We start from the raw sequence: 19,984 nt of genomic DNA on the forward strand, positions 1-19,984 counted from the left end.
TGCTAAGCTTGGGGGCACCATTCCATAGGTTTCCCTGCCCACTTTCCAAGAACTGGAAAGCCCTTAGAAGCCATGTACACCTGCATATTTTGAAAACTAGATCAAGTGCAGGGATTTAAACTGTGGGAAGTTGCCAGAAAGCAGTCAAAGACCTTCAGTATGAATTCTTTGTGGAGGGAAGGGCTGCTCCCTGACTACCCTCACACACCAATGTGGTACAAACAGGGCTTTATTGATGGGGCTTGGGAACTGTGACAAACCCCAGCATGCAGATTGCGAAGGCTCTGTACAGCAACCAGATGAGGGATGAAGGAATCAGTCTCCATGGGTGCTGCTGTTTGGGGCACTTTGTTTCCTCTCCGTTCTTAAGAGCAAGGGTGTAGGAAGAAAGTTCAGCACTTCACAAATCGGTGAGTGACCTCATAGATTCCCACAGACTCCTGAGCCTTCTCATCATAGTCAGTCCAATCCTATAAAGTAAGAGGACAGAATTAGTCTCTCCAGAAAGAGTGTGGAGAGTGGAGAACTGGGATTTATGAGGTCCCACTCAGACTTAGGCTCAGACTCAACTATTCATGAACATGTATGACCCTGAACAGAGACAGACAGCTCAGGACTAAACTCTGGCTCTTCCAGTTTTTGTGATTATGGATAAGACTGCACCTCAGTCCTCTTCTCTTACAAAAAAAATAAATAAATAAAAAGATGACAATAGATTTCAGATTGAATATTCAAAGAATCAAATCAGGAAATACATGTTAAAGTACTTGGCACAATGGCTGGCACAAAGAGGAGCTCAGTAAATGCCAGCTACTGTTGTTAGTAGGTGCTATGCAGATGGAATGAAGTGGGTTTCTTATTGTTGTTTTTTTCTCTTGATTTAGGTCAGGGTCTTCCTAGGTTGCTATGCTGGCCTTGAACTCCTGGGCTCAAGTGAGCCTGCTGCCTCAGCCTCTGTAGAGCACCAAGACTAAAAACATGTGCCACCAGGGCTGGGGCTCTGGCTCAGTGGAACAGTGCTTGCCTAGCGTATATATAAGTCCAGGGTTCAAGTCCCAGCACTGCAAAAAAATATGTGCTACCATATCCAGTTTGGAATGAAGTTCTTGTCTTTTCTTCCTTTAAGGCCTGAGCACAACTTTTATCTGCAGGATAACATGTCCAGTAATACAGATGATTAGTTGTTAGGCTCTATAAAGTCACTACAAACACAAAGTTAATGAATATCCAACTACTGCTCCCAGTGGAAACACAGGGTTAGGATTCTGTGAACCTCTGGTCACACTTTCATCAACTGATCAATAACTTTGTTTTACCTGTGTTTCTTTCTATTTAAAGACATGCTTTTTTATATTTATTGTTGATTCAGAGCCAACAGCACTGTAACTTATGCCTCAACCAAGTTTATCCAATTTCTCCATAAGGCACCTCTCAGCTTTCTTGCACGTAGAAACTAGACAGCAAGACAGCAGTACACTTGTGACTATTTAAACAGCAAAATCACTAACAAAAAGCACAAAATGCAGAACCAGCTTTCCACTGATGAGCCATGTTCACCAAAAGGGTAATTCTTTTTGGGTGCCTTATAGCACCTTGCTGTCTCCAGGCCACATACCTTCTCTTGCAGATTAATGTCACTGAAGACTGTCCCTGACTCCACACCCTCGGCAGCAAATCCAGCCTTCAGGGGACAGGAAAGTAGCAGTTAGTGGGGCAAAGAAGGCACTGGGCTAGCCTCTGAAGACTGGCTAGGGAGCTGGCTTTTCTAGAAAAGACTTTGGGATGGAGGAGAGATGCAGCTGTTCTGGAATAGCTGCTGTTTCCAGGACCTGGCAGTTGCCTCAGGACTAGTGTGTTTTGTCCAAATTAAATCCCTGGACCAGAAGAGTGGGATGAACTCTTCCATTACCCTGATTTGCTGAGCAGCCCGGGGCATGTCACCCTTCTTTTTGGACCTTAGTTTTCTTATGAATGGGGATGACAATATTATCTCTTCTGCTTTATATCACAGATTTGAGGTGAGAATACTGTACAAATAAACAGTGATGAACATTGGCTCTGAAGTCAGATGGACCTGGGTTCAAGTTACAGCTCCATTGCTCACTAACTGTGTGACCCTGGGCAAGCTGCAAAATCTCTTAGGATCGTTCTTCCTCTGAAAAATAGGATGAATCATTTCATAGGGTTACTGTGATGATTAAATTAAGTAACATGTAAAAGTGATGGGCCTGGTACCCAGCATATAGAAGATATTTAATAAATGACAATAAATGACAATTAGAGTCTTAGAATGGAGACTTCCTAGTCCACAACCTCTGCAGGAAGCTAAGTTCTGCTGTCACTTCTTACATCACTTTCCCAAAGATACAGGTTCCCTGTAAAGACACACACATACCTGGGGCTGGAAATCAACTGGTTCAAGGCCCCGGCACTCAAACTCTACTATTGTCTTGAACTTCTCATTGTCTTCAACCTAGAAAGAAGTATGTTGGGGAAGCAGGCTCATCTTATCTTGGCCCTAAAGAAAACCTCATGGCCCCTGTAATTCCTGCCATATGGGCCCTTACTGGCCTATGAGCCTACAATGGGACCATGGAACAACTCATTCCCTTCTGAAAGAATCCTGCCTTGGGCACTGCTCCCCATGGGAACTTCTTGGACATGGAGGCAGCAAAGAGTATGGATTTTGTGGTCAACCTGTCTGGGTGTGAAGCTGAGCTCTGCCTCTCTCATCCTCTGGGCACAAGATTCCTAAATTATCAAATGGAGCTGAGGAAACCTTAACAGGTTGATAATGAGAATTTGAAACGCATATAAAGTGCCCAGCACAGGACCTAACACCATGCTCAAAAATGGTAGATAAAATTATCAACACTAAAAATATGAACAAGAAGCTGGGTACGGGGCACACACCTATAATCCCAGCAGTTCTGGAGACTGAGGCAGGAGGATCTCGAGTTCAAAGCCAACCTTAGTAATGGCAAAGTGTGCTAAGCAACTCAGTGAGACCCATCTCTAAAATACAAAATGGGGCTGGGGATGTGGCTCAGTGGTTGACTGCCCCCGAGTTCAATAACCAGTAACAAAAAAATATATATATGAACAAGAAGATTAAGCTACCAAGTCTCCAGATGATGTGAACGGTCATAGTACGCTTAGCTGTAACCTTGTGCTAACCACCCATAACACTGCAAGGGCAGATGTCTGTCTTAAAGCCTTTGAAATGGGATGTGCGTGTAAAGAGCACACCTGTTTAGGGGTGGGCAGCCAGGAAATTCATGCCTATCTGACACATAGGGCTTACAGACCCAAGTGCCATGCCCACACATTCACTCTCATGCTGTCATTCACTGTAAATCCATTCCTTGCATACTAACCACATGTCTAGCACTGGTGAGGCACTTCTCTGTTGGGCCTTGTTTTGTTGTTTGCTACATTATAATTCACTTGAGAGTAAGCCCTCATTTAATTGCTCTCTTTACATTTGGGCCAATATGAAAATTGGACACAATTCAAATATGTTAAATAAATATCAAATAAGAAAAGAATGAACACAAATAACTACCTTTTAAAAACAGACCCAAGGCATACCCCAACCCTCTCACCTTTGAGCTAATTTGGTATGTAGTTAAGGCATAACTAATAATAATATTGGCACTCTCCAGCATGGGTTACACCGAAGGACTGCCCCACAGAGTTTCAGAGAAGGCTTGCTAGTCCTCCAAGATGCAGATAAGGCATATACTATCAGTCATGGAAACTGAGCAGCTAACTTCGGTTAGAAATCCCTTGAGCTCCAACAGCACAGCACTTATACGAAGGCACTGTAATGACCAGTTATGAGACTTTTCCCTAGCAAACACTCAGTATATGGTGAATAAATGAGGGACAGAGTGAATGGGCACCTAAGTGAGTGAAATTAAAGAAATAAATTCTACAACCCAGGCCTCCTAGCCCCCAGTTTAGATTTAAACCCACCACGTCTGCCACTATAGCAGTAAACTTACATTGTAAGATTCAATGGTGCCACTCAAAATATCTGAAACATAAGAAAAAAGACAAAGTTGACTTAAATCCATACCCTGGCCCCATCTCATTGCCCATATGTGGCCCTGGGAAAGAGATAGCTACATAGGCTTTAGCACCTGAGGCCTCAGTTTATCCACAGAACGTGAGCCTGCTTTCAGTCTGCTATCAGGAAGCTGTGGGCCAATCTGACCTACCTATAGAGTTTTCCCGTGCACAGAGTTTGCACTTCTGGACCATGGAGACACTGTGACGGCCTCCCTTCACCGCCACACTATCCTGGGGAGAAGTAAACAGAGCGTCTAGTCACATATCAGTTAGATGCAAGGGTCCTGAGGATATCCTGTCCCACCACTTATCCAGTTGAAGGAACAAAACCAAGAGAGGCAAAGGATTTTGCTAGGACAATCCCAGGGACTGGGGAGTATAGTCAGTGGTAGAGCATATGTTTAGCATGTGCAAATTGTGGGGTTCAAGCCTCAGACCAATTTAAAAAAAAAAAAAGAATCTTGGGGAGGCTTGACACTGAGGAAAGGGTTCCCCCCCTTGATTTTGAATTCTACTTCACATCCCAAAGATGACTGTTGTTCCCAGTACTGATTATGCTGATGCCTACCTTCCCAAACCACAAACAGCAGGGTCCAAAGGATCAGAGCAATGAGGGACAGTTTCCCTGAATCCCTGCCCAGAGGTATATGTGTGTGTGGGCGGGGATAGTGGTGGGGAACATTACCATCAGCCGGAGGTACTGCCATTTCTCAGAAATCTCACCACAGTTGCCACATTTCAACTTGGAAGGAGAAAAGTGTATTAGTAAAGCAGTTGGCTAAGTCGGGCAGACACTGAGAGAAGAGTAAGGACAGTGTGAATAGGCAGGCTCACCTCACCCTTATAACCAGGACCGACAAAGGCATAACCAGACTTATCTCTAGGCAAAGAACAAGTTGTTTCTCACGTTGGTGTACCCACTCTCCTGTACAAAATGCCCAGAATGTCTGGGGATTCAAGGCTATTTTGGTTCAAAAATGGCCTTAACAGGTCCCAGCAACTCTGTGGTTAGGCATTTGTGTTCCTACAGGTCCTCTCAATGCCAGGTTCAAGTATTCATCACTATGCTGTTATTCTTTATGTCTCTTTCACTTGACTCTGGGCTTCCTGAAGCCAAAGAATACTGATTCAGTATTAAAACACTCAAACTCAGGCTTCAAAATATTTGGAAATACAAGTGGTCAAAGGTAGCTTCCTGAAGGACAGGACTTTAGGCAGGTTCAGAAGGATGCAAGGACTCAAACCTAGAGAACAAGGCAGAAGTTCTGAAGGGAAGGGCCACAAACTCTTCGGTACCTCTGCGTACCATGCCACTGGGGTAAGGCTTACCAGTAAGGGTGGATCATGCACAAAATTTAAATATTTCACAATAAATAAGATCAGATCAACAAATAAAACAGAAGGTAAATTTACCACTTTAATAATCACAAGATTAATTCAACTAGCATTTCATTTAGTGTCGGTTTACAGACCGCTCAATATTTAACAAAGAAAAAATTACAAAGAAAAAAAGTTCTAAGACTGTCAAAAAGTGACCAATGAACTTAAAAAGCAAACCAAACTTTTGTCCAGAAAAACGCGAACATTTAATATGCCTGGTTAAACATCTGTCATGCTGCCACTCCAGTTCAAAACCAAGACCAGGAGGGGGCGCCTCCCGCCCAGGTCCCTCCCGGCACCCCTCCCGGCACCCCTCCCGGAACTCCCTGAGCCCACCACCTCCAGAAGCTCCTCCCTTCCGCGTCACAAGGCCCGCCCTCCGCGCACCTTCAGGTACCACCGGAAGTCCTCGCCCACGGGCCGGAGGTTCGTGACGTTTTCCAGCGTCGCTTTCAGCTGCAGCGCGATTTTCTGAAGGGAGGGAGAACCAGACCGAGAGTGTCGGTTGCGCCTGCGCACACCCGCGCCGGCCCTCCCTGCTCGCGCTCTACCTCCCGCCACCTCAGCGCGAGCCCACTCCCTTCATTCTCCTCTGGCGGGAGATATTGCTTTCCAGGTGTTCATCACCGCCCCGCTACCATCCCCGCCCCGGTACCCCGGCTCCCAATGGCGGGTCTCCTCCCCCTCACCCCCATGGCGGCCCGGCTCAGCGCGGCGCCGACTGCGACGGCTACTTTCTGGCTGGTCGTAAAAGAGGAGGAGACATTTGCGCACTCTCAGTGCGGGCCGCAAGGCATGGCGCTGCAACTATGCCGCGGTCACCTATGCCTACCCTGCCTCTCCGGGCCTTTCCTATTAGGGGAACTGGAACCGCGGAAATCCTGGAGTGTGAGATTATCCGGTGCTCAGACGCGCTGAAAGCTGCCTCCAGGAATCGGTCATGCTGCAGATGTCTGTTGGAATGCGATTTTGTACCAGCACGAAGAGGACAGGACCGTTCCTGCCCCACAGTTCTCGATTGCTTCTTCATTACTGTCCCTTCCCTGAGACTTCTCAGATCACTTTGGCTTCTCCTGCTCAGGAGTGAGATGTTCAGGGACCATCTTGGGGACAAAGGGCACATGCACTCCTGGGGTCTTAACTCTTAACCAACAATCATTTAAAAGATGGTATGTACTTTTCCTAGTTTTTCAACTAAAAGTTTGTCTTATACCAAAAGCTTGGTGTGTGTCTCACTCTCAATTTTATGGGTCTCAAAACGTAGGTGCATCATTAAAGCCAGGATGCCCTCGCCATAAGTCTCCAGTGAAAACCAGCCTAAAGGATAGACTGTTGAGATCCGCAAATGCCAAAGTCCCAGAGCCTTTAACTTGTTTGCTTGATTTGTGATTTTACATCTCCCATCTATGCGTTCTTTTAACAGGTATTACAACTCATCCTTATCACAGGTAAAGGTGTTTACACAGGATGTAGCATCGATATAAAAAATGTAACATTCACCTCCCTTAAAAGTGCCCCCACAGGAAAAGAAAAATAACTTTGAAATGCACCTGAAACCAATTAACTGTCCTAAACTAGCCCACCCCTGCAAGTATTCCTTTCATAAGAATAATGATAACACTGTTTAACTGTGAGTTCTGCTTCCCCAGGTGTTGAAGTATAACATTAGAGAAGCATGCCAAGGCAAGCATATTAAGCAGGTTTTATTTAAAGGTAATAATGCAGACTTCTCCCAGGAGGGAGAAGGGCCATGACTGATGTTGTAGAATCCCAAGAAGTGAGCACACCCTACATCTTTTATAGGTTAAGGTCTCTTGTTCTCCAGTTTTCTCCCCCTTATCTTTCCTTCCTGCCTACTTGACTAGGCCTGGTTTTGCACATGAGATGTAAAAACTGAGAAGCGGATGGGGCAGGGGTAAGACCAAAGTAATTCAGCCAGGCAAGGGCCCAGGGGGCATTAATTAGCAGCTCCTTGCCTGCATCCTTGATAAGGGCAGGTAAATTTGGTAATCAATGGGCTCTGGGAGATCCTTGACATTCCATTCTCCCAGGGGCAGTCTCCAACTTCCAGAGGCAGATGGCTCTCGTGGCCTCCATTTCCTCTATTTGACCCCCATCCCCTATTTCTACACTAACTGCCTGTCCCCCATTCTGACTTCAATAAACCTAGCTCACTCCTGTGTCTGTGACCAGCCCCACACTCTCCTGGTCTTCTCTTCCTTCTTGGAATTCCAAATAAAAGCCTTCCCAGTATATTCATGCTTTTCTGACTCGATTTTGTTTCTCATGAAATTGAGTCAAAAATTCCCATTCTCTGGCATCTGGGGGTGCCTCACAGATTTGGAAATGATGCCTTCTCCAAATTGCTCCTCCTCTATTTGTCCATGAGTCTGTTTCTAGGCTCCTCTCCAGTTGGTTTCCTTGTGTCCATGTCCTCTCTGTGACCCCTACAACTGGACACTCCCTTTCTGCTGGCATTTCTCTGGGGTCCCACCTGCCACATCCTGTCATATATTTACTGTTTAGTACCATCCAGGAGTGTGAGCATCAACATCAAAAGGTTCAGCCCATTTGAAACTTTTCTAACTCTAGAGGTCCTCTGTTTAAAATTTGGATGTCTAATGTACCACCAGACTATCTTATTGCTCTTGTAAACAAAAATCACCAAAACGGTTTTGGCACCTGTTTAGTCAACTTTTTCACTGGTGACGAAAAGGATCTGACCAGCACAGCTGTAGAAGAGAAAAGGTTTATTTGAAGGCTCACGGTTTCAGAAGTCTTAGTCCGCAGAAGGCTCTCTCCATTCCTTGGGGATCCAGGAGGCCGAACATCATAGCAGGAGAGAGGGGCAGAGGGAAGCAGTTCACATCACAGTGGTCAAGAAGCAGAGAGAGTCTCCACTCTCCAGGTACAAAGTATATACCCCAAAGTCATGCCCCAATTCCAATCTCTTCCAGCCACACCCTACCACTTTAATTAATCCCATCAGGGAGTAATTCTCTGATTGAGTTAATACTCTTACAATCCAATCATTTCTCCTCTGAACCTTCCTACATTGTCTCACATGTGAACTTTTGGGGGACACCTCACATCCAAACCATAACAGCACCATAATGAAAGCACAAATACCAGGATGGGAGCAGACTTTGTAGATCAGCAGTGCCTTTTATTCAGCAGTGGAGTCAGGCATCAGAGGGGCTCACCTTCTGGGTAGAAAATGGCCCCGGTTACAGAAGGGGTCTGAAAGATGACTTAATTCTTTAACAAAAATGTGTCAGTTTGGGCATTCAGGAACAGGTTGTGAGATTTTGAAACTTGTTTTAACTAAGCAGTGTTTTTCATGGGCAAGGATGGAGGGTGTAGAGTTCAGCATTCAGTGCTTATCTCTTTTCCTCTAGGGTCTGTTGTACTGTCACTGGGAAAGGATTTATTTGGGGCAGGATCAATGCTTTGGCTTCTTTTCTAGGGATTGTTCTGTCACTGGGAAAGAATGCACTGGGAAAGGATCAGTGCCATCAATGTGCTGCTTTCCTCTCCTTTCCCTCTTCCCAGGTCACACCACTCTGGGGTCTGTCATTTTCCATACCCAACATTAGCCAATTTTCTCATTACCAGACCCTCATCACTCTTACCTACAGTGGGGAAATGAGGTTACAGAGAATAATTCTACACAACGGACCCAAAGTGTTGACCCCCACATACTTTCTTTGCCAAAAGCAATTTATCTGCAGCTCTACCTGGCCTATGTAGACAGGATATGTCACATTCCTCAGCAAACTACCTGTTATCTGCAAGAAAATGCAGACAGGAAATAATGTTGACAAAAGGAACTCGTTTCTCTGAAGAGAGATAGTTGTGACCTTTCATAGAACAGATTCTAGAAGATAAGAATAATTCTTCCAAACCATAAAACCTATAAAAAATGATTAAGAATTCAAGTACAATTGCTCAGCACGGGCCAAGGGAACCTAGCATTGTCATGGCAATAGTTACCTGAAAGTCTGATGTCACCCTGTCAAAAGTCAAGGACCTGGGCAAGACCCTGGAAACTTCCCTGAGACCCCCCAATAAAACTGGAGTGCAAGAGAGACACATTGTTTCTCTCCTGAGAGGATCCACTCTCTCCCTTGAAAGTGTCCCCTTTCCTTTTCTCTATCCCTTCAATAAATTCATTCTTGTTACTCAGAGCAACATGTCTGAAAATCCTTCTGACTTAATACACCGAATCGGGGTTTGAAGAGGGGCTCTTTGCACTGTCTCAGTTTCCCAGAAAGCCCAGCTTTGTGACATTTGGCGTTTCCTTCCGGTTTTCATTGATTATTGGTTATCTTAAGTTACCCCAATTCATTTCTGGTTGCTTTCTCCATTCAGCCTTTTCTGAAACTCTATTCTCCATGTCTGGTTTGTGGTGCTCTGTTCACTCTTCCCTTTTGCCACTGTCCATGTGTAACAGCCGTCCACTTTCCATTTTGAATATAGCCCTCCTTGCTGGGAGGCTTATGTTCTTTTCTCTTTTCTCCCCTCTCCCCCTCCCTAACAAGATTAGGGAGACAGTGTTATCTCTTCTTTCCTTAGTTAATTGTTGTTAAACAAACCCACCACAGGAAGGAGACATCTTTCAGAGGATCTAAGAAGTGAACTTCAACACAACTTCAGGGTATACATGGAACCCCCTGTCAGGACACACCTGGAATGTAGCCTTTGAATAGTTTCTTTAAAAGCCTCGTTTTCCCTAATGGGAAAATCATAGCCTTGGGGACAAGTGTCCCCGGTGTTTCTCCTTTGCTAGCAAAACAATAAAACTACTTTTTCCTTTTTCTCAAAACCATGTCCTCCTTATTAAATTGACATGAATTGGCAATGGGGACAAGGACCAAGCTTTCGAGCTACATGTGGATTTTATTCTTTTAAGTTTGTGAGACCAGAACCCAGAAGGAAATTGGCGAGGCCTGCAGCCTACACTGTACAGGTATCTACAAAAGGGTAATATGGACAAAGGAGCTCTCATTTCTTTCCTCTGTGCTTTTTTCTTAGCGAACAATCTTTTTTTGAACACTGGGCACCTGTCAGCTAGTTAAACCTGACTAGCACAGCTGCTAGACTTAAGACTCAGGTGATGGGCTTGCTGGGTAGGTGGATCCAATTTCCCCTTCACCCAGGTGTTGAGAATTTCCATCCTGACTTGCTTCAGTTTCTTTTCTGTGAGAGAAAGTTGGTGTGTGGCAGAGAGGAAGGCTTGAGATAACTGAAGGCAGCTGATGGGGCCATTCCCAGTGCTGCATGACGGTCTCATGTCCTGAGTCTGACCCTGACAGCCCTCAGGAGTACCAAATATCAACCAGTCTGTTTCTTTTTGCCGTGGCCTGATGTTGGAGCGTACCCTCACCCAGTGCATCTTGGATCCTGAGATGAAGTCTTACTCTGACCTGAGGTCTTTGGGAAAGAGGTGACCCATTAATCCCCAGAGTGTGAGCCGAACAGCCTTTCCCTGTTCAGCAATGCTTCTACACCAAGTCTGTCGCTGGTCTCCACTTCTTAAACAGGTACCTGTTATGAGAAATTCTCAAAATAGAGCTCCTTTAGCTTTAAAATTGTACTGCCTTCTCCAGACTCTCACAAGATACCTTTTCTTCTGTACTCCCTTCCTCTGGCAGGACAAAAGACAAAGTTTTGTCTGACTTAGAATAAAACTACCCCTTATCTCTCCTAGTTCAATGAGCCAAATCATTCATTTTCTTAGAGGGAATATCAACCTGAGCACTAACAGGCTGGCCTCCCACTTCATATTGAGGAGTATAATATGAAATCATGGTCCTCTATGAGGACCCATAAGGACTAAGGGAATGTGAAAGACAAATTCTAAAGGCACAGGTAGCTGGCAAATGTCCTCCCTTAAAATAAGTAAGTTATCAAGTTAGTATCTTCCATTTTGAGTGAAGCCCCAGCCAGATTTAAGGAAGGAAAGGTGGGAACTCACTGCTAGAGGCTCCAGGATTGGGAGATATGTCCCCTAGCCAAAGAGTTTCCTGGGCACAGGCGCCCATATTCTGTTCTCTTTTGTTCATTTAATTGTTTTTGTTCTTTGTGTGTGTTTAATTCAGAGGGGAGCCTCATCTTCAAAAGTAATACCAGGGGATGATCCAATCACGGTTGAGAAAAAGGAGATGCTTGATAATTTTCTGCATCCAAACCTGTATTACCAGTTGGGGGAATAGAAAAATGGTTTCCAAAGGGAAACAAACTATAACACCACATCTTAAGAGAATAGTTTTACAAAAGGGGGAAAAATGGTTTAAAAAAAAAATGCCCAATATGTGAGTTTCTCCCTCCTATGCTCAAAATGGCAGCTTTTCCTACTCCTTAGCTGCCTGATACCCATCTAAAATGCAAGCCACGGGGAGATTCAAGATGGCGGACTAGAGGGTGGCTGCGTTTCGTGTTGCTCCAGGACTCAGGACTCAAGAAGAGGAGATATAGAGAGACTTGGGACCAACTCAAAGCCGCCGGGGGAGTGTCTCCCATTGGGCAGGTGTCCCGGACGGGGCGGTAGCCCGGAAAACAGGGAACTTTATGAAGTAGAGCTGTCGGCGAGACGCCCCTCCCGCCCCCGCTGGAGCAGTGAACGCTGACAACTGGGAGCATCGAAAAGGAGGCCGCTCGGCACAGCGCTTGGACTCGGCACAACCCACCCGGGCTCTGGGAGGCTGCCCAAAGGAGAAGGTGCTTGGTGAGCTGTTTGGACTGAAAGCGACCACCCCTGAACACAGGGGGCTGCCCAGAGGAGAAGGAGAAATACGGGCTCGGCACGTCACTTGGAATTGGAGCAGCTGCGCCAGGGCTCTGGGCGGCTATCCGGTGGAACAGCATGGTGAGTGGTTTGGTCCCAGAGCATCCGCTCCTGAACACAGGGGGGTTGTCTGGAGAAGGAGGAGGAGCACGGCGGGGTGCTTGGGCTCGAAGTGACTGCACCAGGGCTACGGGTGGCAGTCGGGACAAGAAGGTGCACAGTGAGTTCCTGGGACTTGTGACGCACCAGATCTCTGGGTGACTGCCTGGCGGAGAAGGAGGTGCGTGGTGGGTCACTTGGACTTAGAGCGACCGCAGGGAACACCAGGTGGCTGCCGGAGGAAAAGGCGTGTGGCGGGTCACTGGGACTCGAAGCGATTGTAAGGGGCTCCAGGTGCCAGCTCAGAGGAGGGGCCGCATAGCCAGGCGAAAAGTGCAGAGCAGGGTACCAGGGCCTAGGCGGCTTCTTGGTGGAAGAGCCCCACAGACAAACTGAGGGGCGGAGCGAAGGCTCCAGGTCTGCAGGCAGCTTCTCTGAGGAGAGGCAGCCTAAGTAGATTCATCTGGGAAGGGCGAGGCTTCCAGGCCCAGGAGGTAGGTCTGGGTCCCTGGGAACATAGCAGAAGAAGGCTGCCCAGCCCAGGTGGTAGTTGTGAATTGAACGGAACCTCTGGGAGGGAAACCGACCAGCGAGACCTCCCCACTGGGTGAGTCCTCCCTGTCGGGTGAGGTTCTCCCAAAAGGACTGTAAAATCAGAGACACAGACCCAAACTGGCCTTGCATCAGCCCACATCATACTTCCCCTTTGGATGACCATTCATCAGCAAGTGAAGGTACCTCTGCCCACTAGCAGGGAATATACCCCACCGGAAGGCCACCTCCCCTAGGGAGTCAGCTTCCTTGTGGAGCCCCGCATTATCAACTACCTCCAAGACTTCAGGCTACTGAAGGCTAAGAGGGGATATACTAGAAAGCTTCAGGGATATTATAAGACAATAGAGGAAATCTGCAATATCACAGCAGTCAACTGATACCTGAACAATAAGAGAAAACAAGGAAAGAAAATGCTGCAAACAAATCTAGATGGTACATCAATGAAACCCAACGACAGCATGGCAGAAGAAATGACAGAAAGGGAGTTCAGAATGTACATAATTAAAATGATCAGGGAAGCAAATGACGAGATGCAAGAGCAAATGCAGGCACTGAATGATCGCACCAATCGACAGTTAAAAGAGCAAATACAGGAAGCAAAAGATCATTTCAATAAAGAGTTAGAAATATTGAAAAAAAAACAAACAGAAATCCTTGAAATGAAGGAAACAATAAACCAAATTAAGAACTCCATAGAAAGCATAACCAATAGAATAGAACACCTGGAAGACAGAACATCAGATATTGAAGATAAAATATTTAACCTTGAAAACAAAGTTGAACAAACAGAGAAGATGGTAAGAAATCATGAACAGAATCTCCAAGAACTATGGGATATCATGAAAAGGCCAAATTTAAGAATTATTGGGATTGAGGAAGGCTTAGAGAAACAGACCAAAGGAATGAACAATCTATTCAATGAAATACTATCAGAAAATTTCCCAAATCTGAAGAATGAAATGGGAGATCAAGTACAAGAGGCTTATAGGACTCCAAATATACAAAATTACAACAGACCCACACCAAGGCACATTATAATGAAAATACCTAACATACAAAATAAAGACAGAATTTTAAAGGCCGCAAGAGAGAGGAATCAAATTACATTCAGGGGGAAACCAATACGGATATCAGCAGATTTTTCAATCCAGACCCTAAAAGCTAGAAGGGCCTGGAACAACATTTTTCAAGCCCTGAAAGAAAATGGATGCCAACCAAGAATCTTATACCCAGCAAAACTTACCTTCAAATTTGATGATGAAATAAAATCCTTCCATGATAAACAAAAGCTAAAAGAATTTACAAAAAGAAAGCCAGCATTACAGAACATTCTCAGCAAAATATTCCACGAGGAAGAGATGAAAAACAAAGAAACAAATCAGCATGGGAGGAACTATCCTAAAGGGATTGGCAAATAAAGGAAGAACCAAGTCGTCTCAAAATAAATAAATAAATAAATAAATAAAATGAACCAAATGATTGGGAATACTAATCATATCTCAATAATAACCCTGAATATTAATGGCCTGAACTCATCAATCAAAAGACATAGACTGGCAGATTGGATCAAAAAGAAAGATCCAACAATATGTTGCCTGCAAGAGACTCACCTCGTAGAAAGAGATACCCATAGACTAAAGGTGAAAGGATGGGGGAAAACATACCATGCACATGGACTCAGCAAAAAAGCTGGGGTATCCATCCTCATTTCAGATAATGTGGACTTCAAGTCAAAACTAGTCAGAAGGGATAAAGAAGGACATTACATACTGCTTAAGGGAACCATAAATCAGCAAGACATAACAATCATAAACATCTATGCCCCAAACAGTGGCTCATCCATGTATGTCAAACAAATCCTTCTCAATTTCAGAAACCAAATAGACCATAACACAATAATACTAGGTGATTTTAACATGCCTCTCTCACCACTGGACAGATCTTCCAAACAAAAATTGAACAAAGAAACCATAGATCTCAATAACACAATCAATAATTTAGACTTAACGGACATTTATAGAATATACCATCCAACCAAGAGCGAATACACTTTCTTCTCAGCAGCACATGGATCCTTCTCTAAAATAGACCATATATTATGCCACAAAGCTAATGTAAGCAAATACAAGAAGATAGAGACACTACCTTGTATTCTATCAGATCATAATGGATTGAAGTTAGAAATAAATGAAAGAGTAAAAAACAGAAGCTACTCCAACAACTGGAGATTAAACAATATGCTATTACATGATGAATGGATAACAGAAGATATTAGGAAGGAAATTAAAAAATTCTTAGAGGTAAATGAGAACAAAGAAACATCATATCAAAATCTTTGGGACACTATGAAAGCAGTACTTAGAGGAAAATTTATTTCATGGAGCGCATTCAATAAAAGAAGTAAAAATCAACAAATAAACAACCTAACACTACAGCTCAAAGCCCTAGAAAAAGAAGAACAGACCAACACCAAAAGTAGTAGAAGACAGGAAATAGTTAAACTCAGAGCTGAAATCAACGAAATTGAAACAAAAGAAACAATACAAAAAATTGACAAAATAAATAGTTGGTTCTTTGAAAAAATATACAAAATTGATAAACCCTTAGCCACTCTAACAAAGAGAAGACGAGAGAAAACCCAAATCACTAAAATTCGGAATGAACAAGGAAATATCACAACAGACACGACTGAAATACAAAACATAATTAGAAGCTATTTGGAAAATCTATATTCCAACAAAATAGAAAATTTCGAAGACATCAACAGGTTTCTAGAGACATATGAATTGCCTAAATTGAACGAGGAGGACATACACAATTTAAATAGAACAATTTCAAGTAATGAAGTAGAAGAGGTCATCAAAAGCCTACCAACAAAGAAAAGTCCAGGACCAGATGGGTTCTCAGCCGAGTTCTACAAAACCTTTAAAGAAGAGCTCATTCCAATACTTCTCAAAGTATTCCATGAAATAGAAGAGGAGGGTACCCTCCCAAACTCATTCTATGAAACCAATATTACCCTGATACCCAAGCCAGACAGAGACAAATCGAGGAAAGAAAATTTCAGACCGATATCATTAATGAACATTGACGCAAAAATTCTCAATAAAATTTTAGCAAATCGCATACAAAAACATATTAAAAAGATAGTGCACCACGATCAAGTGGGTTTTATCCCAGGGATGCAAGGTTGGTTCAACATCCGGAAATCAATAAATGTAATTCACCATATAGACTTAAAGTCAAGAATCACATGATTATTTCAATAGATGCAGAAAAAGCATTTGATAAAATACAGCACCCCTTCATGCTCAAAACACTAGAAAAAATAGGGATAGTGGGAACATTCCTTAACATTGTAAAGGCCATCTATGCTAAGCCCATGGCCTATATCATTCTAAATGGTGAAAAACTGAAAGCATTCCCCCTAAAAACTGGAACAAGATAGGGATGCCCTCTTTCACCACTCCTATTCAAGATAGTTCTTGAGACTCTAGCCAGAGCAATTAGACAGACCAAGGAAATTAAAGGAATACGAATAGGAAAAGAAGAACTCAAACTATCCCTATTTGCGGATGATATGATTATATACTTAGAGGAACCAGGAAATTCCACCAGAAAACTGTTAGAACTCATAAGTGAATTCAGTAAAGTGGCAGGTTACAAGATCAATGCTCATAAATCCAATGCATTTTTATACATAAGTGATGAATCCTCAGAAAGAAAAATTATGAAAACTACCCCATTCACGATAGCATCGAAAAAAATAAAATACTTGGGAATCAATCTCACAAAAGAGGTGAAAGACCTCTACAATGAGAACTACAGAACACTAAAGAAAGATATTAAAGAAAACCTTAGAAGATGGAAAGATCTCCCATGTTCTTGGATAGGCCGAATTAATATTGTCAAAATGGCCATACTACCAAAAGTGCTATACAGATTCAATGCAATCCCAATTAAAATCCCAATGACGTACCTTACAGAAATAGAGCAAGCAATCATGAAATTCATTTGGAAGAATAAGAAACCCAGAATAGCTAAAGCAATCCTTCGCAGGAAAAATGAAGCAGGGGGTATCGCAATACCCGAACTTCAACTTTATTACAAAGCAATAGTAACAAAGACGGCATGGTACTGGTACCAAAATAGACAGGTAGATCAATGGTACAGAATAGAGGACACGGACACAAACCCAAATAAATACAACTTTCTAATACTAGACAAAGGCGCCAAAAATATGCAATGGAGAAAAGATAGCCTCTTCAACAAATGGTGCTGGGAGAATTGGAAATCCATATGCAACAGAATGAAACTAAACCCATATCTCTCACCCTGCACAAAACTCAACTCAAAATGGATTAAGGACCTTGGAATCAGACCAGAGACTCTGCAGATTATAGAAGAAAAAGTAGGTCCCGATCTTCAACATGTCGGCCTAGGACCAGACTTCCTCAACAGGACTCCCATAGCACAAGAAATAAAAGCAAGAATCAATAACTGGGATAGATTCAAACTAAAAAGCTTTCTCTCAGCAAAGGAAACTATCAGTAATGTGAAGAAAGAGCCTACAGAGTGGGAGAATATCTTTGCCAATCATACTTCAGATATAGCACTAATCTCCAGAATCTATAAAGAACTCAAAAAACTCTACACCAACAATACAAATAATCCAATCGACAAATGGGCTAAGGAAATGAACAGACACTTCACAGAAGATGTACAAGCAATCAATAAACATATGAAAAAATGTTCAACATCTCTAGTGATAAGAGAAATGCAAATCAAAACCACCCTAAGATTCCATCTCACCCCAATTAGAATGGCGATTATCAAAAATACAAGCAACAGGTGTTGGCGAGGATGTGGGGAGAAAGGTACACTCATACATTGCTGGTGGGGCTGCAAATTAGTGCAGCCACTCTGGAAAGCAGTGTGGAGATTTCTTAGAAAACTTGGAATGGACCCTCCATTTGACCCAGCTATCCCACTCCTTGGCCTATACCCAAAGGACTTAAAATCAGCATACTACAGAGATACAGCCACATCAATGTTCATAGCTGCTCAATTCACAATAGCCAGACTGTGGAACCAACCTAGATGCCCTTCAATTGATGAGTGGATAAATAAACTGTGGTATATATATACAATGGAATATTACTCAGCCATAAAGAATGACAAAATTATGGCATTTGCAGGCAAATGGATGAAATTGGAGAATATCATGCTAAGTGAGATAAGCCAATCTCAAAAAGCCAAAGGACGAATGATATCGCTAATAAGTGGAGGATGACACATAATGGGGGGGAGGGAAGGGTTAATGTTAGGGTTAGAGTTAGGGTTAGGGAGGGGGGCAAGTATAGAGGAAGAAAGTACTGTATAGAGGGTAAAGAGGGGTGGGAGGGGTGGGAGGGGTGGGGGGAAGGGAAAAAATAACAGAATGAATCAAACAACATTACTGTATGTAAATTTATGATTACACAAATGGTATGCCTTTACGCCATGTACAAACAGAGAAACAACATGTATCCCATTTGTTTACAATAAAAAAGTAAATAAATAAATAAAATAAAATAAAATAAAATGCAAGCCACCTGAGCAAGGGCCCAAATCAGTTTGAGACTAGAGGGAAAAATGTGTCACTTTTAAATCCAAGGTGCTGTGGGGCATAAATGGTTGTTCTATCTTTTCTTGTGTTCTGGGATTCTGCTAAGTTCTTTCCTAATGCTGGAGAACAGGAGACATGGAAGGAGGGGATCTGGAAAGGCTGGTTAGACCAGGTCCTGGATCTTTTAAGGATGCTTAAGAGGTCTCCACTCTGCCTTGGGACAATACAGGCATTGCCCCAAGCTGCAGGAGTCAGCTGCAAGGAAATGCAGGTAGGACAAAATGTTGACAAGAGGAACCAAGTTACCCTGAAGGGAGAGACATTTGTGACCCTTTTCACAGACCAGATTCTGGAAGATAAGAACAAATCTTCCAAACCACAAAACCTGCAAAAATGATTAAGAATCCAATCAGAGGGCTGGGGTTGGGACTCAGTGGTACAGCACTTGTCTTACACGTGTGAGGCACTGGGTTTGAATCTCAGCACCGCAAATAAATAAATGAATAAAATAAAGGGTTCATCAACAACTAAAAGAAAAATTTTAAAAATTCAATTAGAATTGCTCAGTATGGGCCAAGGGAACCCTAGGATTGTTCTGGCAATAGGTACTTGAAAGTCTGATGTCACTCTGCTGTCAAACATCAAGAGGTGGACCTGGGTGGAGCTCTTTGGAAACTTCCTGAGACCCCCCAATAAAACTGGAGTGCAACAGAGGCACATTGTCTCCCTCCTGAGAGGACCTACTCTCTCCCTTGAGTGCCCCCTTTCTCTTTTCCTAAACCTTCAATAAATTCATCCTTGTTACTCTGAGCGACATGTCTGAAATCTTTCTGACTTAACTGGCAAGAATCGGGGTTGCAGGGGAGTGTCTTTGTGCTGCCTCAGTTTCCCAGAAGACCCCAGTTCTGTACCTTGTCCCAAGCTAGACTTTTTATGAGTTTAATCACTTCCCATGAGTCAAATGAGGCTTATAAAGGTCTACTTCCTGCCAGGAGTTTTACCTAAAGCCACCATGCAGTTTAGGGACCGGGGGCGGGGGAAAGGGAGGGATGGGACCACTGGTGGTGGGGTGTAAAAGTTCCTAGCACATTCACCTACCTGACCAAAAATTCCCACATTATCTGTACCACTTGGTCTCAGTTCTTCATGGCTGCTGGTTTTTAAATTTTAAAAATGGATTTTAAATTGGGAAACTTTTCTGAGACCAGGCATTTTATCCCTTAAAATGTATTAGACCAAGGTATTTCTCCCTACTTGAAATGCAGATGTGTCTGTAAAAGATAATTTAAAAAACCCCAACCACAATTTCATACCTAAAAAATTAACACTACTTCATTAGTCTTCAAATACCAATGTTCAAATTTCCTTGGTGGTGTCAATTCTATACGTTTTGGTCATGACCCAAATAATACATTGCACAGACTGTGGGGCTTTTTTGTTTTGGTGGTGCTAGGTAATGAATCCAGGTCCAGTGCTTGCAT

The 19,984-nt window shown here is 43.4% G+C and overlaps 1 protein-coding gene across 1 annotated transcript; it reads right to left on the reverse strand.

Moving 5' to 3' along the window:
- Positions 1-211: 211 nt before the first annotated feature.
- On the reverse strand, positions 212-6,241 carry CZIB (CXXC motif containing zinc binding protein). Its single transcript, XM_079133982.1, has 8 exons — positions 6,144-6,241; positions 5,842-5,925; positions 4,760-4,816; positions 4,224-4,305; positions 4,008-4,039; positions 2,396-2,473; positions 1,616-1,681; positions 212-470 (listed from the first exon to the last, which is right to left on the reverse strand). The coding sequence occupies exons 1-8, from the start codon at positions 6,147-6,149 to the stop codon at positions 393-395; spliced, it is 483 nt and encodes a 160-aa protein (XP_078990108.1). The 5' UTR covers positions 6,150-6,241; the 3' UTR covers positions 212-392.
- Positions 6,242-19,984: the final 13,743 nt, after the last annotated feature.

The sequence above is a fragment of the Sciurus vulgaris genome, assembly GCF_902686455.1.
Source record: "Sciurus vulgaris genome assembly, chromosome: 1".
Taxonomy (NCBI): Eukaryota; Metazoa; Chordata; class Mammalia; order Rodentia; family Sciuridae; genus Sciurus; species Sciurus vulgaris.

Bases quoted from the DNA above. Each gene is read 5' to 3' on its own strand.
- CZIB (XM_079133982.1), bottom strand. The intron at 4,040-4,223 runs GTAGGTCAGATT...CTTATGTTTCAG, and splicing joins TGCACGGGAAAACTCTATAG to ATATTTTGAGTGGCACCATT. The intron at 471-1,615 runs GTATGTGGCCTG...CTTACTTTATAG, and splicing joins ACATTAATCTGCAAGAGAAG to GATTGGACTGACTATGATGA.